At 38.4% G+C, this 25,553-nt stretch overlaps 1 protein-coding gene across 2 annotated transcripts; it reads left to right on the top strand.

Annotated features, from left to right (window-relative positions):
• The first annotated feature begins 8,294 nt into the window (after window positions 1–8,294).
• On the top strand, window positions 8,295–24,481 carry cracr2aa (calcium release activated channel regulator 2Aa). Of its 2 annotated transcripts, none has more exons than XM_026176642.1 (18): window positions 8,295–8,677; window positions 10,997–11,392; window positions 12,843–12,954; window positions 13,035–13,215; window positions 15,322–15,468; window positions 15,717–15,807; window positions 15,915–16,010; window positions 17,006–17,193; window positions 17,678–17,749; window positions 18,788–18,833; window positions 18,991–19,070; window positions 19,183–19,528; window positions 19,658–19,790; window positions 20,061–20,142; window positions 20,395–20,509; window positions 20,661–20,762; window positions 21,419–21,495; window positions 23,231–24,481. In XM_026176642.1, the coding sequence occupies exons 2-18, from the start codon at window positions 11,183–11,185 to the stop codon at window positions 23,316–23,318; spliced, it is 2,166 nt and encodes a 721-aa protein (XP_026032427.1). In that variant the 5' UTR covers window positions 8,295–8,677; window positions 10,997–11,182; the 3' UTR covers window positions 23,319–24,481. The 2 variants fall into 2 exon arrangements, with proteins under 2 accessions (XP_026032427.1, XP_026032428.1); XM_026176643.1 differs by lacking the exon at window positions 8,295–8,677 and adding an exon at window positions 9,772–9,821.
• The last annotated feature ends 1,072 nt before the right edge of the window (window positions 24,482–25,553 follow it).

Below are 25,553 nucleotides of genomic sequence, written 5' to 3'. Positions count from 1 at the left end.
CTCTTATTTTATTTCATCAAGCTGGAAAAGATTATTGGGCACAAATGGGAAAATAAGAACTAAGTTCTTTAAGACTCTGCTTACCGACCGAATCTGGTTCAGGTGATATTATCTAAAGGCAAGCAGGACATGCTCAATCTCAAGTGGAAAATTAGTGTGGTCATTGGGAACATTTGAAGAACAATAGAAAACACATGTTCTATTTTCCTCTGGGAGAGGGGCCGTTTGCTTGGCAAGTTTCTTATACGTAATCATATTTTCTTGGAGGAATTCAGGATCAACAGGGTGTGGAAATCCCTGATGCAAATATACAATACCAAGATAAGTAAGAAGATTTTCAGTATTTCTCATCACCGTAGGAGACTACTACTCAGTCGCAGATAATCCGAAGACACCAACTATATTCGCTATATGGTAGCACTGACGCAACAACGGCAGCTTTAGAAGCTTTCCACTATTTCTGTTAAAATGCTTCCCCTCTCTGCAGAAATCCTGTAAATGGAGCACATAATAGCTTGTCTTGCACAATAAGACTTTGTGTGATAAGAAGCGATACCGGCAGCATGCTTGGTTTGCATGCACAATATGCCGTTCCAACTTGGCAACAGTCAAAAGCCAGTTTTCCACATGACTGCACTTCAACATTGTCACAGTCTTGGAAAATATGTCAGATGGGTCAGATCTATCATCCCTGCGATGTAAAAAAATATATGGCAGTAACAGCACACAGAGGGACAACATGAAGGATGGAGCTGTTTGTGAACAGAAGTTTTGCTGTAACGGCAAATTAACCATAGTTCCCAGACAACAGCACATTAAAACCAAATCAACATTTCTATTTTAGATTTACGCTCCCAGTGTACGAAGCAACGAGTAGAACATTTCTCTCTAAAAAATAATAGGACTTCACACAAGCTATCATAAAGGACTAGAACATTAAGGATTTTCAGAGATGTGGAGATGAGAGAATGGAAACGCTTAGCTCACGCAGATCATTAATTGATTCAAGAATTTATATACAGCTAATTCCCCACTATCTCCATATCCAGAGTCATTAGTGAGAACTTAAGTCTACAGGTGCTGAGGCATCTTTCACATTAACATGCCTTTTTTAGAGAGCCACCTACAGGTTCCAGTAAGACAATGAAATTCCAGTGGAGGTTTATGTTCGAGACAACTGTCATATACTGAAAAACCCCCCAATACATTTTGCATTACAATAAACATGAATAATTTACCTACAAGCAATGATGACTTCAGCATGGCAACTTAAGTTGATAATTTTTAAAACATGGTTGTAAGTGCTTATATAAAAACACCCATATACTACAGCAATGACATTTATGCATAAAACCTGATAACCAAGCTTAGACGCTTTAGCTGACGACCCAACCCTCCACCCTCTGCAGCATAGCCCAAGAAAAAACACTAAAGATGAGTCTGCATGCAGAGTTCATAATCAATAAGTGATGCCACAGTGGCTATGTTCGTCTTTTAATTCATCTTTTAAATACAGTTTTTGGTCCTCACCACTTTGTTGTCAATAGCTATACAATTTTTTTTGCTGAAATCCAATTGGTTTTTTGTGTTTGGCAACAAAAAATGGCAATTTCATTTGGCTACAAAGTGCAAACTTGCCTGAGATGCTTGTTAAGAAGATCGTTTGACATTTATATCGAAATCTGTGGGGGGAAAAAATGGAAAATACTGTAATATCAATTTTTGCAGTGCCCTCTGGCATTACATTGCCACTTTATTTTCTCTTGTCTCAGTCTTGCTTCCTGGAACAGATAACTCAAATCCTATACTGCGTCTTCAGATGAGAAGAAAGAGAGCTACGAGTAAAGATGCACCCTTTGCCAAAGTCTTTCTGGCAATTGTTTTGACAAAAGAATTTATTTATAAAATAGATGCATTAGTTGTGATGTGATTAGTTGTGATGATGATGAAGATGTGTTTATGGTTATTCAGACATAAACACACCACATAATTTGAGCAGAGTGTTCAATGCAATGGCATGAATTATAGTAAAAGAAGTCAGGGAACTATCCCCAGTTATTGTTGCAAACAGACTTATCTTTTAATTAAACCTAAAAAACAAAACATGGTAAAGTCATGTCAAGGCCATGACAAAAAATACAAGTGAACCTTAAGAAAAAGGGCAGTGAAGGAAATGAAGCCTGAATGCCAGTCTTAAATGAAAGAGGCAAATGCACTGCCTACATTTCACTGTGTGTTATACTTGTATAACTATGCATGTGACAAATAAAGAACCTTGAACCTTGAACCTCGTAGCTGTCAAAAATGATCTAAATCATTAGATCAGAATAGGGGGAAAAGAACCCTTTAAAATATGGATGTGCGAGTTTTGAATTGTTTATCCAGTGATTGTGAAATGGATCAAGTACTCTCCATAAAGTTCTTTTTTTTTGATGCAGTACAAAAATGTGTTTTTCAGTTTTTCCTGGGATACATACATAATAAAAACCCAGATCCACAGTCTCAAAGACACAGCAAAGGCCAAAGCTTTAAATGGAAATGCTGTCCTCATGCATGCACTGAGACAAGGATATCTCTGATCATAGCCAGCATAATCCCAAAGACATTGAAAGACCACTAAAGCAGTGGCACAGATGACTCCAGGCCCCCGACCACACACCCCCTCATACTTTGAGATGCAGAACAGAATGAAAGTCTCCAAGTGTGATGTCAACCCTTCCGAGACCTTAAACCAGAGCTGTGCGGTGACAGTGACTATACACGTCATCCTCTCTTCTCCACCAGTCATCTCTTTTTGTGAATGTGCACTAGTTCTTCACTGTACTGGTAAAACTGGCTCCTAGATTTCCTATTGTAATAGATTTCTGCATGGCTATGAGAACAGAGACTATCTAATTTTTGTTTTAGGTATCAACTTTGCATAAAAACACATACAAATACAGACTTGAAACTACATAAAACATTGTGAAATATATTTACTTACTGTTGGAATCTTCATTCATGGAAGAAATGTGTGCTATGGCATTGATCATTACTCAGTGTCCCCCAGTGTAAACACATCTGGCTCTTAAATCTCAACTGAAGCATCACTTTGCATGCATCTGCTTGCTGCAAATCAGCCTTTCAAAAACATCCTCAAGAGGAGGACACTGAAAGCTCAAGGGCTCTCATCATTGTCACACATGTGGAACATCCATGTAGTTTCAGTCAGTGAAATTGGAAACTGTGACAATCATTGCCTGGGAGAGTGCTTTCACACCTGTTTGGCTGCTGCACAGACACATTTTTATGGCATATTATAAGGCTTCCCCCTGCAGCTTAGACTCACTAGTTATAAAAGTAGGTCCAAACTCATCTGCACCATTTATTAGAAAACACCAGGCCAGATGGACAGCCAAGAACTTGCTGGAGTGTGTTGAAAGGTCAATAACTACTATAATATCCTTTATAAAAGCAGCTTAATAAACATAAGTTTCCTGTTTTATGATGGCAAAGCTGGTGTTGAAAAGTGTTTGAGTTCATGTCAGCAAATCTATAACACATCCTGTAGTGCCCTCATCTGTTACTCATTGGTATTACAAAAAAAAGAAGATAGAAATGAGGTTAATTTCTGTTTTTTCCTTTTAATTCAGTTCAGTTCATTTTTATTTCAAACATTTCAAACATGTGCCTTCACAATCATTACAAAATATCATTCCATTATTTGTTTGAAAAGGAGTAGGCAGAAGTATTTACTTGTTTGTCCCTACCCCCTCAAGTTTTACCTCTCATTCATTTAAATTTTTTTTTTAGTCTTAAATTATATAAACAACATATGAAACAAAAGTAAAGCAAAACAAAACAAAACATGCATAAATCAAAAACAAGAAATTAGCAAGCCCCACCACAGTATAGTTTCTTTCATATGAAAAATACAGAATGTGTATATTTGCAGATACACAAGTTATCGAAAAACAAACAAACCAAAACAAAAAAAGAACCACAGCACCATTACCAATTACCATTAATAAATACTTTAGAGGTACTTTTGTCTATTTTTGCTTCACTACATTTCAGAGGTAGGTTTCATTACATGACACTCGATTACATGTTTTTTTTAAAGTTACCCAATGCTTTTAGTGGTTAAAAGGAAAATACAGATTAAATCGCCCAATGACATGACAATCACCTGGCTATTTCTGCTGCCGAATCAGTACGTGCAAGGTATTTTCACGTATGTAACAGTTAATTATGTTTGCAGGAGGAACAGGTCAGGAGCAGAGGTTCTGGCTGTCCGAATCTGGCTTTGGGAACATGGAATATCACCTGTAGCTCAGTTAACCCTGAGCTAGTGCTTGAGGTTGACAGTATATATAGGTAAGGTTAACCTCAATGTACAGCTTGGGCTCTGAAACAGAGAGAGGCCAGACTGTCACTCTGGAGTTAGCACGGCTATCTGGTTAGCTTCATTCAGGTGATTTTCAGTGAAAAATATGTTGAGGCTCAAGACCTTGAATTTCAGAGTACAAACAGGCCTATTTATTAATTTTTTTTTTTACATAAATTGGCCAATATAGTGTCCCTAGCCTAGTCTAGTTAACAGAGGTGTGGACTCGAGTCACATGACTTGGACTCGAGTCAGACTCGAGTCATTAATTTTATGACTTTAGACTTGACTTGAAAAAATGTTCTAAGACTTGTGACTTGACTTGGACTTTTACACCAATGACCTGGGACTTGAATTGGACTTGAACCGGTTTACTTGAAAAGACTTGATATTTTACCCCAAATATAAAATTTAACATGCATATTATATAGAGATTGAAAATGTGACGTCATTCAGGGGTAAAACCGCAAAGGATTCTGGGAACTCGTGGCAAGAGGTACTAGCGCACGCAGGCTTTCAATTGAAATCAATTATACAGCAATAAAAAGAAACACAAAAATGTCAAGAAGCTGTTGTATTATTAACTGCAATAGCCGGTCGCATGACAGCCACGGGAAGCCGACGGGTAAAGAGATCGGTTGTTATCGGATTACGTCGTTGAAGAGAAATTGTTCGAGCCATGTTTCCGAAGTGACAAACAGGTGGTCTGGTTTGCAGCCATTCAAAGATCAAATATAACGTCCCAGAACCCTCCAGCTCACAGGTTAGTCTGCTCCAAGCATTCCCACAAAGGTCAGTCTGCTGTTGTAGTTAATACGTCATTTTTCATAACATAATTGGTGATATAGGTTACAAGCAAGTCTGGCGCTGAACAGAAATTGTCGCGCTATGCTCCTTTATTTATTGTGCATAAATAGTGAATTGTCCTGACACAATATTGCGTTTCGCTTCTGTTATTATGGTACATTGACAAAAACATATACTTTTATTCACAGGATAAAACTGTTGTTTTGTATCACTAATTGCCCAGTACGATTACAGCATACAATATTATTGTCACTGCTACATTTCTGTAACGCGTACCAGAAATTATTTCCACTACTAATGTTGAGCTCAAAGGTTATATTAATAAACGGTTAATGAATGTGTATTTATGACGACGATTTGTGAGACTGGTAAACTTACCTTTGTTCGTACGATGGTCTTTCGTTCTACATGGTGCATTTCAAGGTCCTGCACCCATCCGTCGGTAAACTGTACCTGGGCTAAACTTCACGAGTGTATGCACTCACTCCAAGAACCGTATGATTATAAATATGCATATAAATATGCTACGATGAGATAGCTGACTTCATCTAACTAGCAAATGTTTTCCAGGCTACGTTGGTGATGCAGTTTTTTTTAATGTGTATGATATTTTTGTCATGCGATTTTAAAGCCAGTCCTACAAGCGCATCCAAGAATAACATGCAGCTTATCTCAGAACTGTCGGTGAAAATTATTCTTGGAGCTAGGTTTAATTGAGCTGCATTCTAAAGAGGTGCAATTTCACAATTTGTGTATATTTTCTAAGTTCACTATTTTGTCACGTGTTGAGAAAAACACAGATTTTAAAATTACATGGTCTAATATTTACATTTAGCATATAACTGCAACATGCTTTTTTTTCGTTTTTTTTGAATGACTCGAAAGGACTTGAAATTCAAAATGTCAGACTTGTGACTTGACTCGGACTTTTACACCAGTGACTTGAGACTCGACTCTGACTTGCCTGACATTACTTGAGACTTGACTTGAGACTTGAGGATAAAGACTTGAGACTTACTTGAGACTTGCAAAACAATGACTTGGTCCCACCTCTGCTAGTTAAACTCGCCCAATATAAATAGAATCATGATTTTGTTTAGTTTATAATTTTGTCCTTGATAATTTTCCAAATAAAGTGCTTCATCAGTGTCTACCATAAACAAAAATGTGAATATCACTCACACAATACGATGGATCTTGTGTAGACATAAGGATTCATTCAGGGCCGTGCAGAGAGGTTTAAAGGGGCGGGTGCTCAAAGTTAAAAAGGGGCACATTGAACCAGGCTGAATAACACCAACACACATTCATCAAGAATCTAATATGGGCAACAAGGCAAAGCAAACGTAGCCAATGTTTTAGCTGTTGAGGGGTTGCTGCTGATAGTGCTGGAGGGCAGGGCTGTGTTGATCTGAGACTGTAGACATTAAAAAGTCCATAGGAGAGATGGTAGCTGATTAAACAAGTGTCATGAGATAATAACAAAATGCAAAGATTGGTGACAGCGCTTGGAACCATAAGGACACAAAAACTGTGAGAAATAATTTAGGCTCTGCCTGTGAATCACTCTTTGCTTCTCTTCTTCCTTCCATCCCATCATTTCATATATCACTCTCCACTTGCTATGTGAGAACAAGGCACAACTTGCTATTGCAATAAACTATAATCTAATTATCCACACCTAACAACTCTTGCACGTAATCTATAATAAAATGATGACAGAAAAATGTTATAGCACTGCCTTTAGTAGCCTCACACAGCTCCTGCTGTTTCCTCCTCATGTCCTTACCAGCCATGTCTGGACTACGGAGCCCCCCAGGGGACATGGGAGAAAAAAAAATTAGGGAGGAAAAAAAAAAAAAATTAGGGAGGAAAAAAAAAATTAAGACGGACTTTTGCGAGATCTCGCAATAAGTATTGCGAGCGCTCGCAAAAGTATTGCGAGATCTCGCAAAAGTTTTAGCCGCATTCTTCGCAGGCCGCCAGCTCGAAGCCGACCGGGAGGTCGAGGCACGATGTGCCGGGAAAGCGGTGTTCCTCCCGGCTGTAGTAGGTCTCGACCTCCCGTTAGCTTCGAGCTAGTGGGTGTCAGATCTCCAAAAACGTCGGAGCTCTTTTGCAAATATGTGATGTCTTGTAAACCGAGCAGGTATCTGACATTTACACAACTACATTCACGCCTCAAAATATCTTAAAAGTGTATTTTGTGACCCAGAAAGAGTAATATTACAACTAAGTAGCTGCCGCCATTGTTGGAGTTTTGCGAGATCTCGCAATACTTTTGCGAGATCTCGCAAAAGTCCGTCTTAATTTTTTTTTCTCCCTAATTTTTTTTTCCTCCCTAATTTTTTTTTTCCTCCGTAATTTTTTTCCTCCCATGTCCCCTGGGGGGCTCCGTATTTTTCTGATACTTGACAATTTTTTTTTTGACAACTGACACCTGACAATTTTTTTTCTGATACCTGACAATTTTTTGTCTGATACCTGACGATGTCCTAAAATGTACACCGTACAGGTAATGTTTGTCGCGCTGTTGCACACACAGCACGCTCGTTTGTTTCAGTTCGTCAGCTGCCACAAGACAGCTTACCAACGTGTACGTAATAAGCTACTCCTGGGTGCTACACACTACAGTGTACGCTGTACACCTACTTACTGGTTTTGTCGCATCAGTCTGTGTCTCTGAGTTAACTTGTGTTTCTCCTACAGCTCCGGACCGCTAAAAATGCGCGTGCTCTTTGTGAGCTCGTTCCCGGCTCGTAACCAGCGCGTTCTGCCATCAAGAGCGATCATTGGTTAAATGTGATCATGTGACTGATGCAAGCCAGATCCTTTTATTTAGCAAAACTGTGATTAATAGTTAAATATTATTGTTGAGGAGCACAGACAGGACTCCGCACGCACACACACATAAAAAAAATAATAATAATTTTTTTTAAAAAGTTGCCTCAACAAAAGGGCACTTTGGGCACCCATCAGGAAAGGGGCGGGTGCTCAAGCCCCTCTAGCCCCCCCTCTGCACGTGCCTGGATTCATTACACGTAAAACCTGTAACACAACCTGTAAAACAACGACACGACCTCTCTTTTGTGTCTTAAAACAAGCAGCGACTGCAGGGCACATTCTCTTACGAATTTGGGTTACTTCCTCATACTTTACAAAGTTAGTGTAGTATGAGGAAATACTGCTACTACTACCAAGAAAGATAACACATCTTACAAGATGTATAAGTTTCCTCGCGGATGACGGTTGCTCCTGAGTGGCCGCTTACCGCGTGTGGACTTCCTTGTTACCGTTGCTACGGTTACCAGCGATGACTTGGCTGAAGTCCCTCCCTCCGAGTTTGCCCCGTCAGTGCTGCTCACTCAAGTTCCTTTACACACACACACACCCAACCACACAAGGGAGTTTATAGTAAACAGTGAACTTCATATGAAGCGGATGAGGCCGATACAGCGCAAGATATTTATTTTCTTCTACTTGAATTCTACTTTTTAGTCACGGGTACGTACTTTACCCATTCCCCGCTAAATACTTAGTAACAGGATGCACATTGTCGTTGCTGCTAGCCAAACGTTACAACTGTATGTTTTCGGGAAGACTTTTTAATATGTTCATGCAGTACGTTTGTTTGCACTGTTGTTATTGCAGTATTTTTATATTGAGAAGATTTCAGTTGCCGCAGGAAGTTTTACAACATCGGAAATGAAGTAAACATTACGTTTTAACTTGTCAAGCCACACGTGAACTGAAACCTGAGCTATTCTTTTCTCTTAGCTTTGTCTCGTTTACCACAAGCGTCGTCCCCGCTTTCTTTTCGCTATATGTACAATGTGCATGTGACGATTAATTTGACTGCTTGACAGGTGTAACTGGTATTTATTTAACAAATTGAAGTTGGACATACTCCACCCTGTGGCGGAAAATCGACGGTTGTTATATTTAGATGCTGTTGACTTTTTAGGAAGTTGAGTGAATATGTTTGTTTGGCAGCCTGTAATACGTGAAATATTCTGCCGACACATGCAGCGATATAAAAACATTGAACGACTTGGCAGAAGACAGGAGGTTATGACCCGCTGAACTTAAATAAAAACAGTCCCAGTCATTTGTTTTAAGCTGTGCATTAAAATGTATTTTCTGTAAATACAGGTTCAAAATAAGTGTGACACTTGTGACCAATTTTTATAAGAGGAAGAAAGCAGAGGACAGTTTACATGTTGTGAAATATTCTGAAGATGTGTTGCAAAAAAGTCCACTTTTTTTAGTCAACTTGTTAAAAAATTTCTCAAGAGGATTATTATTAGACTTTATATTTAATTGTAGTTGTCATGAACAGGTCTGAGAAATGGCACCTCGGTTTTGCCAGTTATTGATCTGTGACAGGCTAGTTGAAAGAATGGAAAATAAAGGTTATGGCTGTTGTGTTTAGTTGGAGACCAACAACTTAAATTGTCTCAGTCTAGCCCTGACCACAATGTTTGCTTAAATGTTGCTAACTGCGGTAGCTCTAACAGCTGTTACATGCCAACCCCAGAGACAGATAAGGCAGCTATGCAAAGCAGGTACCTTTTATGTGTTTAAACACTGGATCTTAGGAAAAGGACAGTTTTCTGGCAGTGAAAACAAGGATCCAGGCATTACATAGGTAGGTTTTTTAAAAAAGTATTTATTTGTTTTCTCTAAAAGTATTGACAACATTTCCAAGTTTTAACACAGGAGGCATTAACCTTGTGTGCTTATGTGGTTAAAGGCTGGAACGATTATAGACAATATTATTGTTGATATTATGAGCCTGAGGAAAAAAGAGCAATTCACCTTAGTTCCCTTTCTTGTTTCCTCTGAAATTCTTAATCATTGTCTTTTGCATAGACCTCATGAGGCTTGACACGCTAAATGTTACACAATTGTTGCATATTAAACAATAGCTAATATTGCTTACCAGTTTATGCAACCATTGAGATGGCTGAACACCAAATGCTGTAATAGATAAATGTAAAAAGTTAAATCTGTGGTAAAATGTTTACTTTATCGTCAAGGTTTGCCAAACCAGTTTAGATTAAATATAATACAGACATTTTTAAGTCAACTTTATGAGCAAAGCAAATATGAATCATTTGACTTGTCCTTCCATGTGGGTTTGCCAGTGTGTGTCTGAACCTGCTTTCTCATCTGTTCTTTTACCTGCCTACATGCATGTCAGATTTTTCCTCTGTCTGTTCCACATGTCTGCATTTGCGTAGGTCATCACACACAGCTTCAGAAGCTGCCGTTTATAAATCGATTGAGCAAAGTCACGGTGCACAAGTTGAAGGCAGTCTTCCAAACCAATGCACACAGAACTGTTGTCTGCATAAAACCCACCAGTAATAGAGTAATCAGTCAATATTTCCTGGTAAAGACCACCCTCGTCATACCACAAGTTTCAGCTGCAGTTTTGGGTTTACTTGTCAGATGACATTACTTTCAGCAGCAGCCGTCATCCCTGAATGTAAAGAGAAGAGCAGCAGTAGTTTTAGGTGTGCAGCTAGTACTATGTAAGTCAAAAACAGAATCAGGATTTGTAGCAGAAAGAGAGAAAGGAACTACACATTTTAAATGAGTGATTCTTGTCTGTTATACGATTGTAACCAATTAATATTAGTTTAATTAGATGTATCAAACAAAACTCCCTTTTATAGACTTCATGTTTTCATGTTTGCACTTCATGCAAATCTCTAATTTCTATACAATTTTATGTACTTTTGCATATAGAACAACAAAAAAAGATATATTTAATGGGAAAGCAGTCATAACTGAACACTCTTTTTGTCTCTCTCATAGGTTTGAGCTGGTAATTAAAGAGGTGGTTGCTAAGAGATGACAGTCGGTGACATTGGTGAAAGCCTCAGATGTTCAGCAGACTAAAGCTCCACTCGTTTGGGATCTTTTTCCTGCACGCCTCAGTCTGTACCTGGCTCATATGAAGGACGTGGAAAACGGTCTTCTATCAACAAACTCATAGTTACCATGGCAGCTTTTACTGCTCCATTTGCCAACACCAGTGCCATGAACTCCATGTTGGCCCATACCGCCTGGCAAAGCCAAGAAAGCAATGATGAGGCAAGTACGAGTGGGAACGGGAACGTTGGACAGAACACTATTCTGGAGAAAACCCACGAGTTCTTCCAGATGTGCGACATCGAGAACAAGGGTTTCATCACCCGACGGGACATGCAGGTGAGGCTTCTGGTTTAAGGACAACTGATAAAGTTCTGCTATCTTTAAACTAGTGTTATAATCTGTTTTAACATTACTAAAAATAATTTATTTCATAGTAGCCAGCAGAAGAATTAGAAAACATCATTACTACCAACTTTAATCATTCCTAATCAGTTACGTTTTTGCACTGTTTCAATCATTATTCTAAAACCACAGTTTACACATCACATTTTTATTGTGTTTAAAGATAACAGGTCATCATTTATCCAGAATAATATGCAGGGATGTGTCCGCACACTCATTAATGATGCTGAACAGGACACGGATACGACATGCACACCCTTTTCAAAGCGACATAATAGACACTCAGAGACAGAGAGCCACGCGGAAGCTTTGTCATGCAGCTCCTCCACTCACATTATTGTGCAGATTCATTTGCCCCTCAGATATTCATCCAGGCCACGGCTTACACTTTGATGAAGCACTTCTAGGCTCTTGCTCTGAGGAGGACAAACACGTAGAAGATAAGCTTTGATCTGCGGTTTATGATAATGGTTTCTAATTTAACTAGTAATGATGATGAGAGTCCAGTCCTCAAAATTATTTATATGAACATCTGCACTGACTGCTCTCTACTTAAAGGCAATACTTGTCGTGTTACAGGGTTTGTTTTCACACTTTGCTTTCAGCTGACAACGACTGTGACGATATAACAGCTAAATAAACAGCGCTGCTTAAGTTTATTTTCACTGTTGACATTGTAATTTCAGTGGCTGAGTCATTTTCACTTGGCTTCACAGCTTAAAATCCATTTCCAACCACGATCACGAAGGGGATGGCTTTACAGTTGAACTGTTTGCCAACATAAGGGATATGTTCTTCAGATAACACTTCAGAGGAACAGCTGATAGTTGTAGAAAGATGGTATCATTTCTGTGTCCCTGCCCTAGATTTTAAGGGTGCCCATCAGTCAACATTTGCAACAGTGTAAACATCACATAAACTCAAATTGCTTGCAGAGGTGTGGCTGTGTTGGCTTTTGTTAAAGAAAAGAAGTTGCTGTCATGTGCAGTTCTTTAGGAGAATCTCTCTTTCCCACGTTCCTTTGGATTAACCTTTTAAAGCCTTAAATTCTGAAAGATTATGAGAGATTGATAGTCTTGCATCGCCATCATTTCCAGTGGAGATGCCAATGGTCACAAACTGAAGGCTGTATCTACACGAGAAAGATTGTTTCACTGCATGAGTGTGAAACAGTGTTTTGCTAAACAAGATATATATCCGTTAAAGAAGCTCTGGAGCTTATTTGGTTCAATTTAGAATCACCAGGAATAAAAGGAAAATAACCTGACTGTTCCTTAGCTCACAATTTCCACTGCGCACGACTCTCCTTATAAAACTCTACTGTTAAGTTTCAGTACTAATAATGTCCTTGAATATCTGCTGTATTTTCTGTCTTGATTAACAGAGGCTGAACAGTGAGCTTCCTCTAAGTGCGGAGGAGTTGGAGAATGTATTTGATACCCTTGATTCTGATAACAACGGATACCTCACCCTGGAAGAGTTCTCCTCCGGCTTTAGTACGTTTTCTCTCCGTTTCATGTTCAAATAGGAGCATCACACTTCTTATTAATCATCTAAGCTCTTGATCTTTTTTTAGGTTCCTTTTTGTTTGGTAATACCATTGCTGAAGAGGAAGTCATGGGGGAGAAGAACAGCTTGCCAGAGGTCCTGTACCAGACACACAGAGAAGAGGGCCTGGCAAAAGCAGAAGAGGATGAGGAGGAAAAACACTTTTGCATGCTTATGGAGAGCCTTGGAGCCAACAATGTCTTTGAAGAGTGAGTACTATATGAGTGTCTTTGCACACCTTTGTGCATTTTGTACATTAAATTTGAAATGAAAACCTATTTAAAGCCTGACACTTTAATCAGCATGAGAAAAACTTTGTTTCCTCTTATAAGCAAACCTCTTGCCTCTTGGTAGAGTATGTCTGCTTAAAATTTCAAGTCATTTTTATATGATTACATTAAAAACATAGTAATTTAGTGTTACGCCTTAAGATTTTCAAAGAAGCTTGACTTTCTCAAAATCTTTATACTTAAAACTGCCTTCACAAACCTCATTAATGTAAGCTTTCATGTTTTTTCCTCTTTCATGACTGCTTCTTTGTAACTGCTGTTGAGGTCTGTTTAGAGTTTTCTTTGTTAGCATGAAAACTATGTAGTGACAGACTCTTACGAAATGCATGACTAGACTAACCTTTAACAAGCAACTCTAACTCAATAAAAGCAAACAGTAGTGGAGGTGGATGCCAGACTTACACATCCTGTTGGCTTCCACCTACCTGGTTAGAGGTGAACAATGACGTTTTAGTTCAGATGAATTTGTGCAGCACTAACTGATATTGATTTTGGGAAGACCTGGAGAATAAATATTTCAAAATGTTTCTGACTTTCTTAGTCTAATAACTTAAAGGCATGTTGATAAGCTGTTGTTGTTCTGTTCCATAGTAGGAACAGAATGTAACAGGTTATAGATGTTCCAGAAATCAACACTTGTTGCTTTTATTTAATATATTTTTCATTTTGTGTAATGTACTGGGATATTTATAATTACAGCTTTTTGTATTTATTAGAGCTGTTGTTATATTTTCCATATTTTGTAATTATATTTGCAATATATAATAAATTGTATTATTTAATTTAGTTTAGTTAGTTGCTATTATTACTGTGTTGGAGAAACTGTGACCACATAATATCACTGGGATGAATAAAGTGATTCTGATTACAGCCGCTTAGGAGGGCATTGGGGGCTCCACCTGCATTGACCTAAAGCTGTTTGGTCTTTGACCAATATTTAGCAATTTCAGGGTCTGAAGGTGTGAAAGACTTTCAGGATGGAGAACCTTCACACAGCAGCTTGTGACTTTCAGTATTAGTGTCCCATTTCAAATCAAATGCTATAATTTTGCACCAACTACATGATACCCACCTTAAAGTCATTGTTTGTTTGTTTTTTAGCACCCAGATAAAATAAACTGAAAATAGAGTTAGGCGATCTAAAATAAAATACAGCAAATTTTATAGCAAGATAAACTAAATGAGGGAAATAGAGATGAACTAACAGTATAAATGTAGCATGTAGTCGTTGCCAGGGAACAGAGGCGAACGGGAACATTTCTGAGTGTGCATATGGTACTACAGGGTCAGTTGTCAGAAGACAATAGGCCGTACCAGGTTGGATGAAGACCAAATCAGAAGCAAAGGACCTGCTCAGAAGCTGATTAGTAAAAATCTGTGAGGAGAGGTTACTATAGCGACTCCTGCCAGTGGCGGTGGTTGGGGGTGACATACACTTCTGTGTACCTCAGGGTCAGACACAGAGAGCTCGCCAAACAGAATTTAAGCTCTGAAGCAAATGCTTTCCAAGCAAAAATCAAAAGTTGTATCGTAAGAATTCCTTCACTGTGAACAGCTGCAACTTCTCGACTAGAAAATACTAAATTTTCATGTTTGTAGAGTTTATTATATGGACGAGGTGACAGTGTAAAAACAACCTCTGACTCTGATTTTCAGACTTAATGCTATTTCTGTTTTCTTAATGCATTGGTCGTAGACATTGAAGCACATAAAAAACATTTAAACCAGCATGAAGAGCGTTATAGTTAGATTCTTACAGTGCAATAATAATTATCGATTTCTCAAGGTTAAACATAAAATATCCTTTTAAAAATTATGTGATTACGGAGGAGCTGCTTTTCTTCATTGTTATTGTCATGTGCTGTTGCTGTGGTAAAATCTCTAACATTCCCCACCGCATTACTTCTATTTTTCTTCCAAATAACGGTACTTATTTCCTCATGAACCCTTGTGACAAAGACATCTGATATCAGTAAATGAATTGGCTTAGCCGCTGCAATTATCTGCTTAATTTTGTCCCATCAGTCCTGCTGAAGTGCGCAGTCTTTGGGCCCAGCTGCGCCGGGATGAACCACACCTTTTATCCAATTTCGAGGACTTCCTAGGTAGAGTGACATCCCAGATCCGAGAGGCCAACCAGGAGAAGAGGGAGATGGAGAGTGCTCTCAAAAGGTCAGAAAACATTCATGTATATTTGATGCAGTCGTCATGAAAGGTTGAAATATTATTGGAGGTTTTTCAGATTTGAATGACTGACAGTGGTGCGACAAAGCTCCTTAATCACTGTGTAAATCATTTACAGAAGCTTTTTCTCTCTAGTGCATTATTATTTTAGTGATCAATTTTATAGATCTGTTATGTCAATAGGGTTATTTATATACATTGCACAATATTCTATCTAACTGTTATATCTAAATCAGGAAAGCAGCAACACATGATAATGAGATCCAGCGACTATACGAGGAGATGGAGCAGCAAATAAAAAGTGAAAAGGAGAGAATTGTGCTGCAGGTACAAAGCAATCACTGGTGTTTTCTGTTAGAGTCGACTTACCTTTGCTCTGTCAGATGTTTTGCATTTTAATCTGACTTTTCAACTTTGTTCTTTGTCCACTGAAGGACTATGAGCGGTTTCTGTCTCGCAGTCAGGACCTGGAGCTGCAGCTGTCCTGTAAGGAGAAGGAGCTGGAACAACTCTTCCAGAAACAGAAAAGAGTGAGCTGAATTTAGCAGAATGATTTCCACCACTGTCCCACGCTGGAGTATTTAGATGAAATCTAATAGAGAGAAAATAAATTACAGATGAAACTCTTTAACCCAAGTGAGGTAAATTCAGTTGTTAAAACATGTGAGACACGACAGATAACAGAATGCAGTCATAAAGTAATTCACTCTTCACCATAAATGCTAGACAGATAGTAGCAGGTTATATCACACCTTTATGCTTTTATGATTAATTACCAAGCTGAAAATTAGTTCTGGTCATGCTGGTTTGCTGTTTATGCAGAACAATCAACCACACATCATAATGGCTGCTACAGCTTAAGCAGCATCCAGTCTGATAATGCTGATTATTCTTTTACTGGTTTATGCACCGAATGCACTCCAGACCACAAGTGTTTGGACAGTTTCACATGGCTCTGTCAGCAGCACCAACATTTTAAAACGAAGGCATGAATAATGCAGTAGGAAAATAACCAACACAGTGTCCAAAAGTTACAACGCGGAAAACCCAATTTTATTTTTTTCTTTGTGCATCTTTGTGGCATTTTGACACCTGTGGGATTGTTATTCTCCACAGACTTTGAGCCTCTAGTTGAAACTGCACACTGTTTTATCCTGTTACTTGAATCATAACTGGAAAAATGCCTAAAGTATACAAGAGCATCCTGCACGCTCACATTCAGCGTATTAGACAACGTCACATTACTAACAAGGACAAGAATCCTAAACAGCAGGGTTAAGAGGCTGTATAATCATGACTGGCTAATTTAATCTGATCTTAATGCAGTAACATATCTGATGTTACTGTATCCTAGCTTCATGCTGTCCTCATATTAATAGAAGTTAAAGTTACATCAGGCATTTATAATGAGTATTCATGAAATGCTGTCGTATTTAAGGAGACAGTGTAACCAGTTATATTTATCTATCTTATCAGAGGTGTCTTCTTTTCCTTTTTTCTTTTTTCGCTACCCACCTACCTCCAGTTGGAGAGTCAGTGCCAGGAACTACACAGTGAGCAGCATGTGACCAAGGTGGAGAATGTGAAGTTAAAGCAGACAAATGATGAGTTGGCACAGGAGCTGGAAAACACCTCCCAGGAGCTGATGTTGGCACAGGAGCAGCTGAGTTTACTGCAAGAGCAGTCCACACGACTACATGAAGAAAAAGAGATGTAAGCGATGACTGATCTCGGTTTATCTGATCTTTTGGTACCTCGAGCTCTTGCTCTCTCAATTTCTTATCTGTTGCTGATTGATTAGGATGCAAAACTTTGATACTGAAGACATAAATATAATTTGTAAAAACAAAGTAATGTCCACCATACTTTTTACTGCCGTCATGCAAACCCGACGGTTAATAAGCTATTAAACATCTAAAAATATTTACAAACGTATATGGACTCGTAGAACTCATACTCTTACTCATATTGTAAGTATTTCTGATTTCATTGGCATTTATTCTTATATATTGAATTTTGTATGAACCCACAGTCTGTCAGTTGTGTTTTTTTTTGTTTTTTTATTACTAATGCTGTAAAAACTGTCTCGAAACACTATAAACTTGTTCAAGTCATATGTGAGAAGTGTAAATGCAAAATACAGTATAATGCAATGACAGAGTATTAATAATCACTGATGTCTTGCTGTTTAAAATAGAGAAATATACAGAATAACTGAAGGCCTGCAGAGAGAGCGAGAAAGTCTCCTTAAACAACTGGACCTGCTAAGGTATGGATCAGAATAAAGAAGGTACAGCTGTACATGTCTGCTTTAGAAAGAATTGGAGTGTACAGAAACATGACATGAGTTTTGGGTGTTTTGTCTCTATTTCTTTCCCACTGATGAGCTCCAAAGCCAATTTTCGCAACCGAAACAAGTTATCCAAAAAAGTAATTTCTTTCTGTTTTCATGTGAGATTTGTTGTTTAACTAAATCAGAACAGCACTGAGGAGCAAACATCTCAGTTGGTAATTCATCTTTTACAAGTGTACCAGTCCCATAACAAAGAAAAACTGATTAGTTTCTCAGCCTCAAAGCCTTTTCAGAAGATGAGTTTTTGATCCTTTAAGGCTGCTTTTGAAAGAAATGTTGCTTTACAGTAAATGACAGCGATTCCTATCCGATTATCCAAAGGCTTTTTTCTGTATCAGTTCCAGACCGCGTGTTTGGACGGTTTCACGCCTCTGTCTGCAGCACCAACAATTTGAAATGAATGAATGAATAATGCATCAAGAAAATAACTCAACATGGGACAACCCCTTTTTTTGTATTGCATTTTTACGTCCAGCATGATCGTTATCCTGCACAGACAGTGGGCTTCCATATGAAATGGCACACTGTTTTATCCCATTATCTGGATCACTGGAAAGTATGCAGGAGCATTCTGCATGCTCACATTCAGCCAGCTCCTTTAAAACGTATTAGACAACATTTCTGTATCGAGCATTACAAGAATCCTAATCATCAGGGCGAAGATGTGGCATAATCATGACCGGTGAATTTAATCTGATCTTAATCTGACCGAGTTGCGTTACACTTGCTGTGGACCGAAACGACAGCAGTCGCAACAACAACGACACATGGGCTGAAGTGTCTGAACTGAATCTAACAGAGAAAAGTTTCTGCTGATGATTTAAGTATAAAGAAGGTTTTTCAAAAAGATTTAATTTGAAGAACAAAGAAATTGCGCCTTGTATATATTTGAATGTTTGAACCACTTTGACTGAAGTTCTCAGTCTTTATTTTTTATCCCTTCTTTCTTTTCAGGGAGATGAACAAACATTTACGAGATGAAAGGGACATTTGCTATCAGGTGTGTTTCGTGTGTGAATTTCATTCCCTTGATTATTTAAATTTATCCTCTCAGTTCATTTTATTTTTGCCCTTTTTAAAAAGATTGCAAATACAGTATATATATAAAAATATCAGACTCTCGTGCCATATTGCAAATAAACACTGTGACTCTGCAGAAACCAAAGAATTCTAAAACATCGGGTTTGAAGCCTTTAATTGGTGTCGGGAAACGCATAAATACAGATGTCTTCAAAAGGTAACAAATGTCATTACCTTGAATGGAAGGCAAGCCAAAGCTTATACACCCTTGGCTATTTATTTTATGTATTAATGTTTATTGTATGTGCAATGTTACTTTCTATCTGCAGTGAGGATGAGGAGGAACTAACCTCCAGCTCTATGAGGCACCGCTTAGTCAATGGGTCATGCCAGCCGTTTTGTGCAGCACAAGCAAGAGGCCAAGGACATCTCCAGAGAATCATTTCAATTGAGGAGGACCACCTCCCCTCCTTCCTGATTGACTGTCAAGTCCAAACCCCACTTCAAGAATGCAATGAAGGAAAGAAGGTCTCAGATAATGAAGACAATATAGACTTGGTGATGAGTGATATTCATCCTCGCATGTCTTCAGCCTCGCACCAACAAAGCATGGAGAAAATGGAAACCCCCTCGTCTCCGAGAGGCCAGCCTGTTGGCAAAGAGAACAGCATGAATGTAAGCTTCGTCACGCTGTTGTAGCGTCAACTTTCTCACACATGCAATATGCGAGCCTTTGCTGACTGGCAATAAAAAGCGAGTTCTCATATTCTTTAGGTCTTATTCCTGTTCGTCCTGTTTCTTTAGGAGGAAGTTAGCACTTTAGCACCTGAACGCCTCTTCAAGATCGTCCTGGTAGGAAATTCTAGTGTTGGAAAGACCTGCCTCCTCCGACGATTTTGTGATGACGCCTTCCACCCCGGCACCTCCGCCACTGTGGGTACGTATTTTATAGTGTAAACAGACATTAGCTGGTTTAAGAAAAGCATTCGAAGCTCTGTGGTTGACCTCGAGCTTTGTATGCGTTTGCCTGCACAGCACTAAATGTAACAGTTGGTTATGACAGTTTTTTTCTCCTCGGGGTGCAGTGCTGTCAGCAATGAACGTTCAATCCGGGGCTGAAATAGCCTTAAACACGATCAAACTGTAAAGTATAATAACCTTTGGCGTTATATGCTTATGATGTCATTTGTTTTGTCTGAATGTGCAGGTATAGACTACAGTGTAAAAACAATAGCTGTGGATAACAGCCAGGTGGCGCTGCAGCTGTGGGATACAGCAGGACAGGAGAGGTGAGCTTTTCAGACACTGTCAGGTGTGGATTTGGCTGAGATCTTTAAACTTTCTAATCTGTTATTATTTTTTTCTCTAATGTGATCAAATGTTCTCAACTAACAGAAGCAATGATCAAGCAAAACGTTTTTTTTCTTATGCGGTGACAAAACCTTCGCATGTTTTTACCTGAGTAAAGAGGCAGAAAAAGTACTTTTCCATTATGTAAGCTGTACCCATAAATTTGCTACTTCCTCCTGCTTGTCCTGCAGGTATCGAAGCATCACCAAGCAGTTCTTTCGTAAGGCTGATGGTGTGGTTGTGATGTATGATATCACTACTGAGGAGAGTTTCACAGCTGTAAGACAGTGGCTCACTAGTGTTAAGGTAAGGCAGTACCAGTCACAAAAACACCACAATCCCATTTTTGTGTTTTGCTTTATTTTGCTTACCTGCTATAAAAAACAAACAAATTACATTAAAAAACAAAAAAACAAGGCTGTTTTAGCCTGTGCTCTTTCCTTAACTTGCTTCACAGGAAGGGGCAGGTGAGGACATCCCCGTCATGCTCCTGGGAAACAAAACAGACAAGGAGACTCAAAGAGAAGTTCAGAAAAGTATCGGCGAAAGATTAGCCAAGGTCTGTGTCTGTTGTTGCTGCTAAGCATGAGATTCTGTTTTAGTCACTGTTAGTTTCTGGTCAGTCATACTACAAATGAAAGAAACATGAAGAATAATTAAAAGAAAAGAATTAAAAGAAGCATGAATGAATAATTAATATTCATAATTTAGGTTTTTTTTTTTATCCTTCTAATCTCTAGCGGGTGTTGTAGTTTCTATAGTTACTGGACAGAGTCTTGTGAACTAATATTGCTATATAAGAAATGTTTCTTTCTTAGTGCTTTTACAATTTTCAGTGTAGGATTTATCGTCTACATTTCTCAAGGTAGCACAGAAGTCATTTTAGAATAGAATAGAAATATCCTATTTCCCCATGATCGGAAGGTCGGTGGTTCGAATCCACTGAACAGCTACCCTGAGGTACCCCTGAGCAAGGTACCGTCCCTACACACTGCTCCCCGGGCGCCCAATGGCTGCCCACTGCTTCACTGAGTGAATGGGTTAAATGCAGAGAGGAATTTCCCCAAGGGGGTCAATAAAGTACACATTCTTTCTTTTACTGTCCTTCATTGGATCATTGGGGAAATTCATGTGTTCCAGCAGTTTTAGTTTTAGTCAAAAGTTTTAGATTTCCTTGTAAGATTCTTTTAATCTGTCACCTTTTGGCTCTTTTAGGACTGCCAGATGACGTTCTATGAGTGCAGCGCCTGCTCTGGGTACAATGTCGTGGAGTCCATGGTTCATTTAGCCAGGTGAGCAAAAATAATGACATTTCAGCAACATTTTGCCCTGCAGGAAACTTCAGTTTGGCAAACTGTGGAGTGATTATCAGTGAGACTCTTCCTGCACCAATATACATCTTTATATGTGACAATACACTACTTAACAAATTTATTAGAACAACTGTAATAAAAACAAGAAAACAAAAATATATTAGAAACATGTTATTTAATTTAAAAAAAAAATGAATCCACATTTTTATAGCCAAGTTTGAGTTGGCACACTGGACTTCTTACTTATGAGAAGTCAATAATTAATCAAGCTTAATGTTTAATCACTAAAACTTATTTTTCTGCTCATGAAATGGCAAATGGCCTGTATTTGTATAGCGCTTTACACGTTCAGTGAAGGTAAATAAATAACTAATTTGGCATTAAATAAAAATGTGCTTTACTGTTTTCTACAGCTTTTTTGTAAAACAGCACATTTTAAAATTATTCAGTAACAACCGTAATTACAATTTGGCATTAAAAATATAGTTTCAGTTACACAGCTTGAGCATACTACTGGATTAACCATTACAAAAACATAAAACATTTGGTATTTACCACTACTTTTAACTGGTAATTACTGTGGTAAGTACTGTATAAAGACGTAAGTCAAAAGTTTGTAACAATAAGAAAGCAGTCACGTAAAATGCCCAAGTGAAAGTAAAAGAGTAACAGTAACCTGTTTTATGAAATTACTGCTAAAAATTAGGATACTGTAGGTTTGTGAATCTAGACAGCATTATGGTGTGAGTGAGGATTATGGTTCTGGTCTTGGACACAAGAAACAAAAGAAAACAAAATGGTTACTAGAATATTTTTCGTTCTCTGAAAACGCAGTGAGGTATCTCACCATGCGAAGGGCCCGATGGCATGATCAGTCCCTGAAGCTCCAGTATCACTCGGCCTGTCCAAAGGGAGCCCTGTTCTGCAGGCAGTAGAGTCTAATAAAAGTATGTGATAACACCAGCACTTGTAAGCAGGGCCCACGAGTAGCCATATGTCTGATGGAATGCACTCACAGTTATACAGGAGGTTTCAGTCCTTGGCACACATACACCACCAGCCAGCTGCTCCTGGGGAAAATAAAAAATCATGAGGACATGGACTGGTTGAACTGGTTACCTTTTCAAACATCCCTAGCGCCTTATCACTATCTGGCAAATTACACAGGAAGATAATGCATGTCGTACACAACAATGAAAAAAAGGTTCCTTCACACCATCTCTCAAACGTCAGCACTTACCATTATGAGCCAAACGTGTACTGTAGTTAGCACCCAAGTATTCTGAGTGGTTTCTGTCAGTCCTCAAGGGGGGAGTCCATGCACAGTGTCAGCAGCAGCCACAGACCACGAATGTAACACTAGAGCGTCAGAGATACCCACTGCCATGCATTGCATATAGCAGCACTATTAGCACAGGTACTCTGACGTGCTAGTCTGCAATTTTTGCTGTCAAATAAAGTAACTTGTTACGACATCTTAACCACTTACAAAACAAACCCAAATGAATGCAAGTGGAATTCACATCATGGTTTCACCAGAGGACCCTTCCCATAGTGAGAAAAAACTAATCACTGATGAAGACAGAGCAGAGTTAATGCATATGCACGTTTGCATTTTCATAGCAAATCCAACTCCAAAGGGCGAAGCGCATCATGATGCACATCAAGGCTCCTGTTAGAAATTGCTACATTTTTGTTTCATTATGTCTCGTAGAATTCTGAAAGAGCAAGAAGACCAAGAAAAGGAGAAGACTGTCCATCTCGTCAGTATCCACTCAGAGAAGAAGAGATCCTGCTGCTGACAGATAAACAGTTGACACTTACACAGAAGCACTACCCTTTACGTAGATACACGTTGTAAAAGTATGATCACATGTGCAAGCGAGAACATATCGTGCTGATTGTCATCACAAAATTGTTTACTCTTTGCATTAAAAGTTCTCTGTTATAAATGTGTGATTTGCCAAACTAGTGACAGTTTAAAAATCACTTATTCACGAGGATGAAGTAAAACACGAGTCATAGCTAGTATGTGGATTTCCCTCCGTGGGTCAGATGTAAATATCACTGAACAAATGTTAAGCTAAGTTCACTCTTTTTCAAGTGAAACTAGGACATTTTTAATGAAGGATACTTACTCACATTTGAATGTAACTCACAAATTTCCAATATTTAATAATCTTCCAAAAGCTTTGTAGTATTCAAATGTGGAGTTTTTGCTTTTAATATATGAATTCAGTGTTTAAATGTTTCGCCTTTACATCTTTTTCAAACATTTCAGGTGGACTTAATAGTGTGAATAACTGTAGCATATGACTCATTGTCAAACAACATTACATTTAACACTACTTTTGAAAAGCCTTTGGTGTTCAGGTTTAGATCGCTTTTTAAGTTCGTGGTTAGTCTTTGGACCAAGATTAACTGTGGTGTTAAATAACATTTCGGGATATTATGGTTGCTTCACTTGGTGAACTGCAGTTATATCTTTTTAATGAACAAACAAAAAATGTCATTTAGTATTTGTCCCACAGCTGTTATTGTTCATGTTATTTTATATTACAGGTGTTGTTATAGCAGTACTGCAAGTTACTAGGCTACATGTGTATTAACATGAGAACTCATCTCAGCTTTATTTTGAAAGACACACCCTTGTTCCCAAGAGACCAGACAGTTGACAAATATTTATTCAACTTTTCACTTTACTATGTTTGGTGCCAAGTATTTATGAAAATGATATTCCTGTAACTTGATATGTAATTTGTAACAATGTGGTTTTGGTACTCTCACTAACAGTGAATCACTACTGCCAGGATCTTGCACATTACTCTCATGTAGACATACATATGTATATAAAAAATGGAAATGGCGATAACTTAATAATAGCTATGTGTACAGTTTATGTGAAAAGCACGGGAGGACTTTGTTTCCTTTCTGGCACCATGAAATAAAAATATATTGTACAGCATCACCTGGTGGATATGTTTGGACATTGCAGTTTATTGAGTTTTCAAACTTACAGTACATGACAATATGTGAAACAATATATTCAACAATAAAAAAGTAATACATGTGCAATCAGCATGCTGATTTAATAGATTTTTTATAACTTATTCCGTCGCCATGTTTGTGTTTAATAAGTCGGATGTTTGTCCGAATATGTTTTCTTTCTGAATCTAAAGGTGCTCTTTCGATGCAGGTATTATTATAGATAAATAACCTTTAATTTGAATTAACTGTAAGCATAAATGACTCGTGATATTGCTTATTTGTGCCAATAGCTTTGATCCTGTACACACGATGATCCTGTATAAAATGCACACGATCAAAGCAATTATCAAACCGTGTGCTCTCAGAGGGCAACGCTGCAGCTTGATGCTGTGCTTTCTTTTAGTTGGTAATTACATGAGTTTATTATGATGATCTTCATTCACTACCAACATATGCACACATTGTACATTTTGCTTAGAATTTGGTAGTAAGGGTAGGGGTGGGCGATATAAACGATACACGATAGAAACGATATAAATTTGGCCAACGATAGAGATTTTGACTCTATCGCGATAGCGCATGTTGATGATGTCATCAAGCTGCGCCTGTTTTGGTCGAAAGCAGCGGCTAAAACCATTATCATCTGCAAATTATGGCGGGCGACAGTCATAGCAAAGAGATGAAGCACTTTTGAAATATGGGGAAAGCCAAAAACTGCGCTTCCTCCACTTCCGTAACATTGATTCATTAATGTTGAATTCTCTCGCAGCTCCGTGTATAGCATCCTGCTATGCGATTGCATTTGTCCCTGACCACCAGAATCCCTCACGTTAACTTTTAATCGAGTGGAAAAAAAGTTGGCGTTCATCCTCCAGCTTCACTGGGCTAATGTTATGCTAACATAGCTGTGTCGCTAGCAATCACGTAGCACAACATTATATACCAGGTAGTCCAACTTCAGTAACCCTACAAACGCCACTGCTGTTTAGTTTTCTGTCTTCATTTATGTTGGAAGTGGTAGCAGAGCTGTACGTTTGAATTAGTTTCAA

This window comes from Astatotilapia calliptera, chromosome 7 (genome assembly GCF_900246225.1).
Source record: "Astatotilapia calliptera chromosome 7, fAstCal1.2, whole genome shotgun sequence".
In the NCBI taxonomy this organism is placed as follows: domain Eukaryota; kingdom Metazoa; phylum Chordata; class Actinopteri; order Cichliformes; family Cichlidae; genus Astatotilapia; species Astatotilapia calliptera.
The sequence above is the reverse complement of the archived record's forward strand: the minus strand, read 5'-3'. Positions and strand labels throughout refer to the sequence as shown.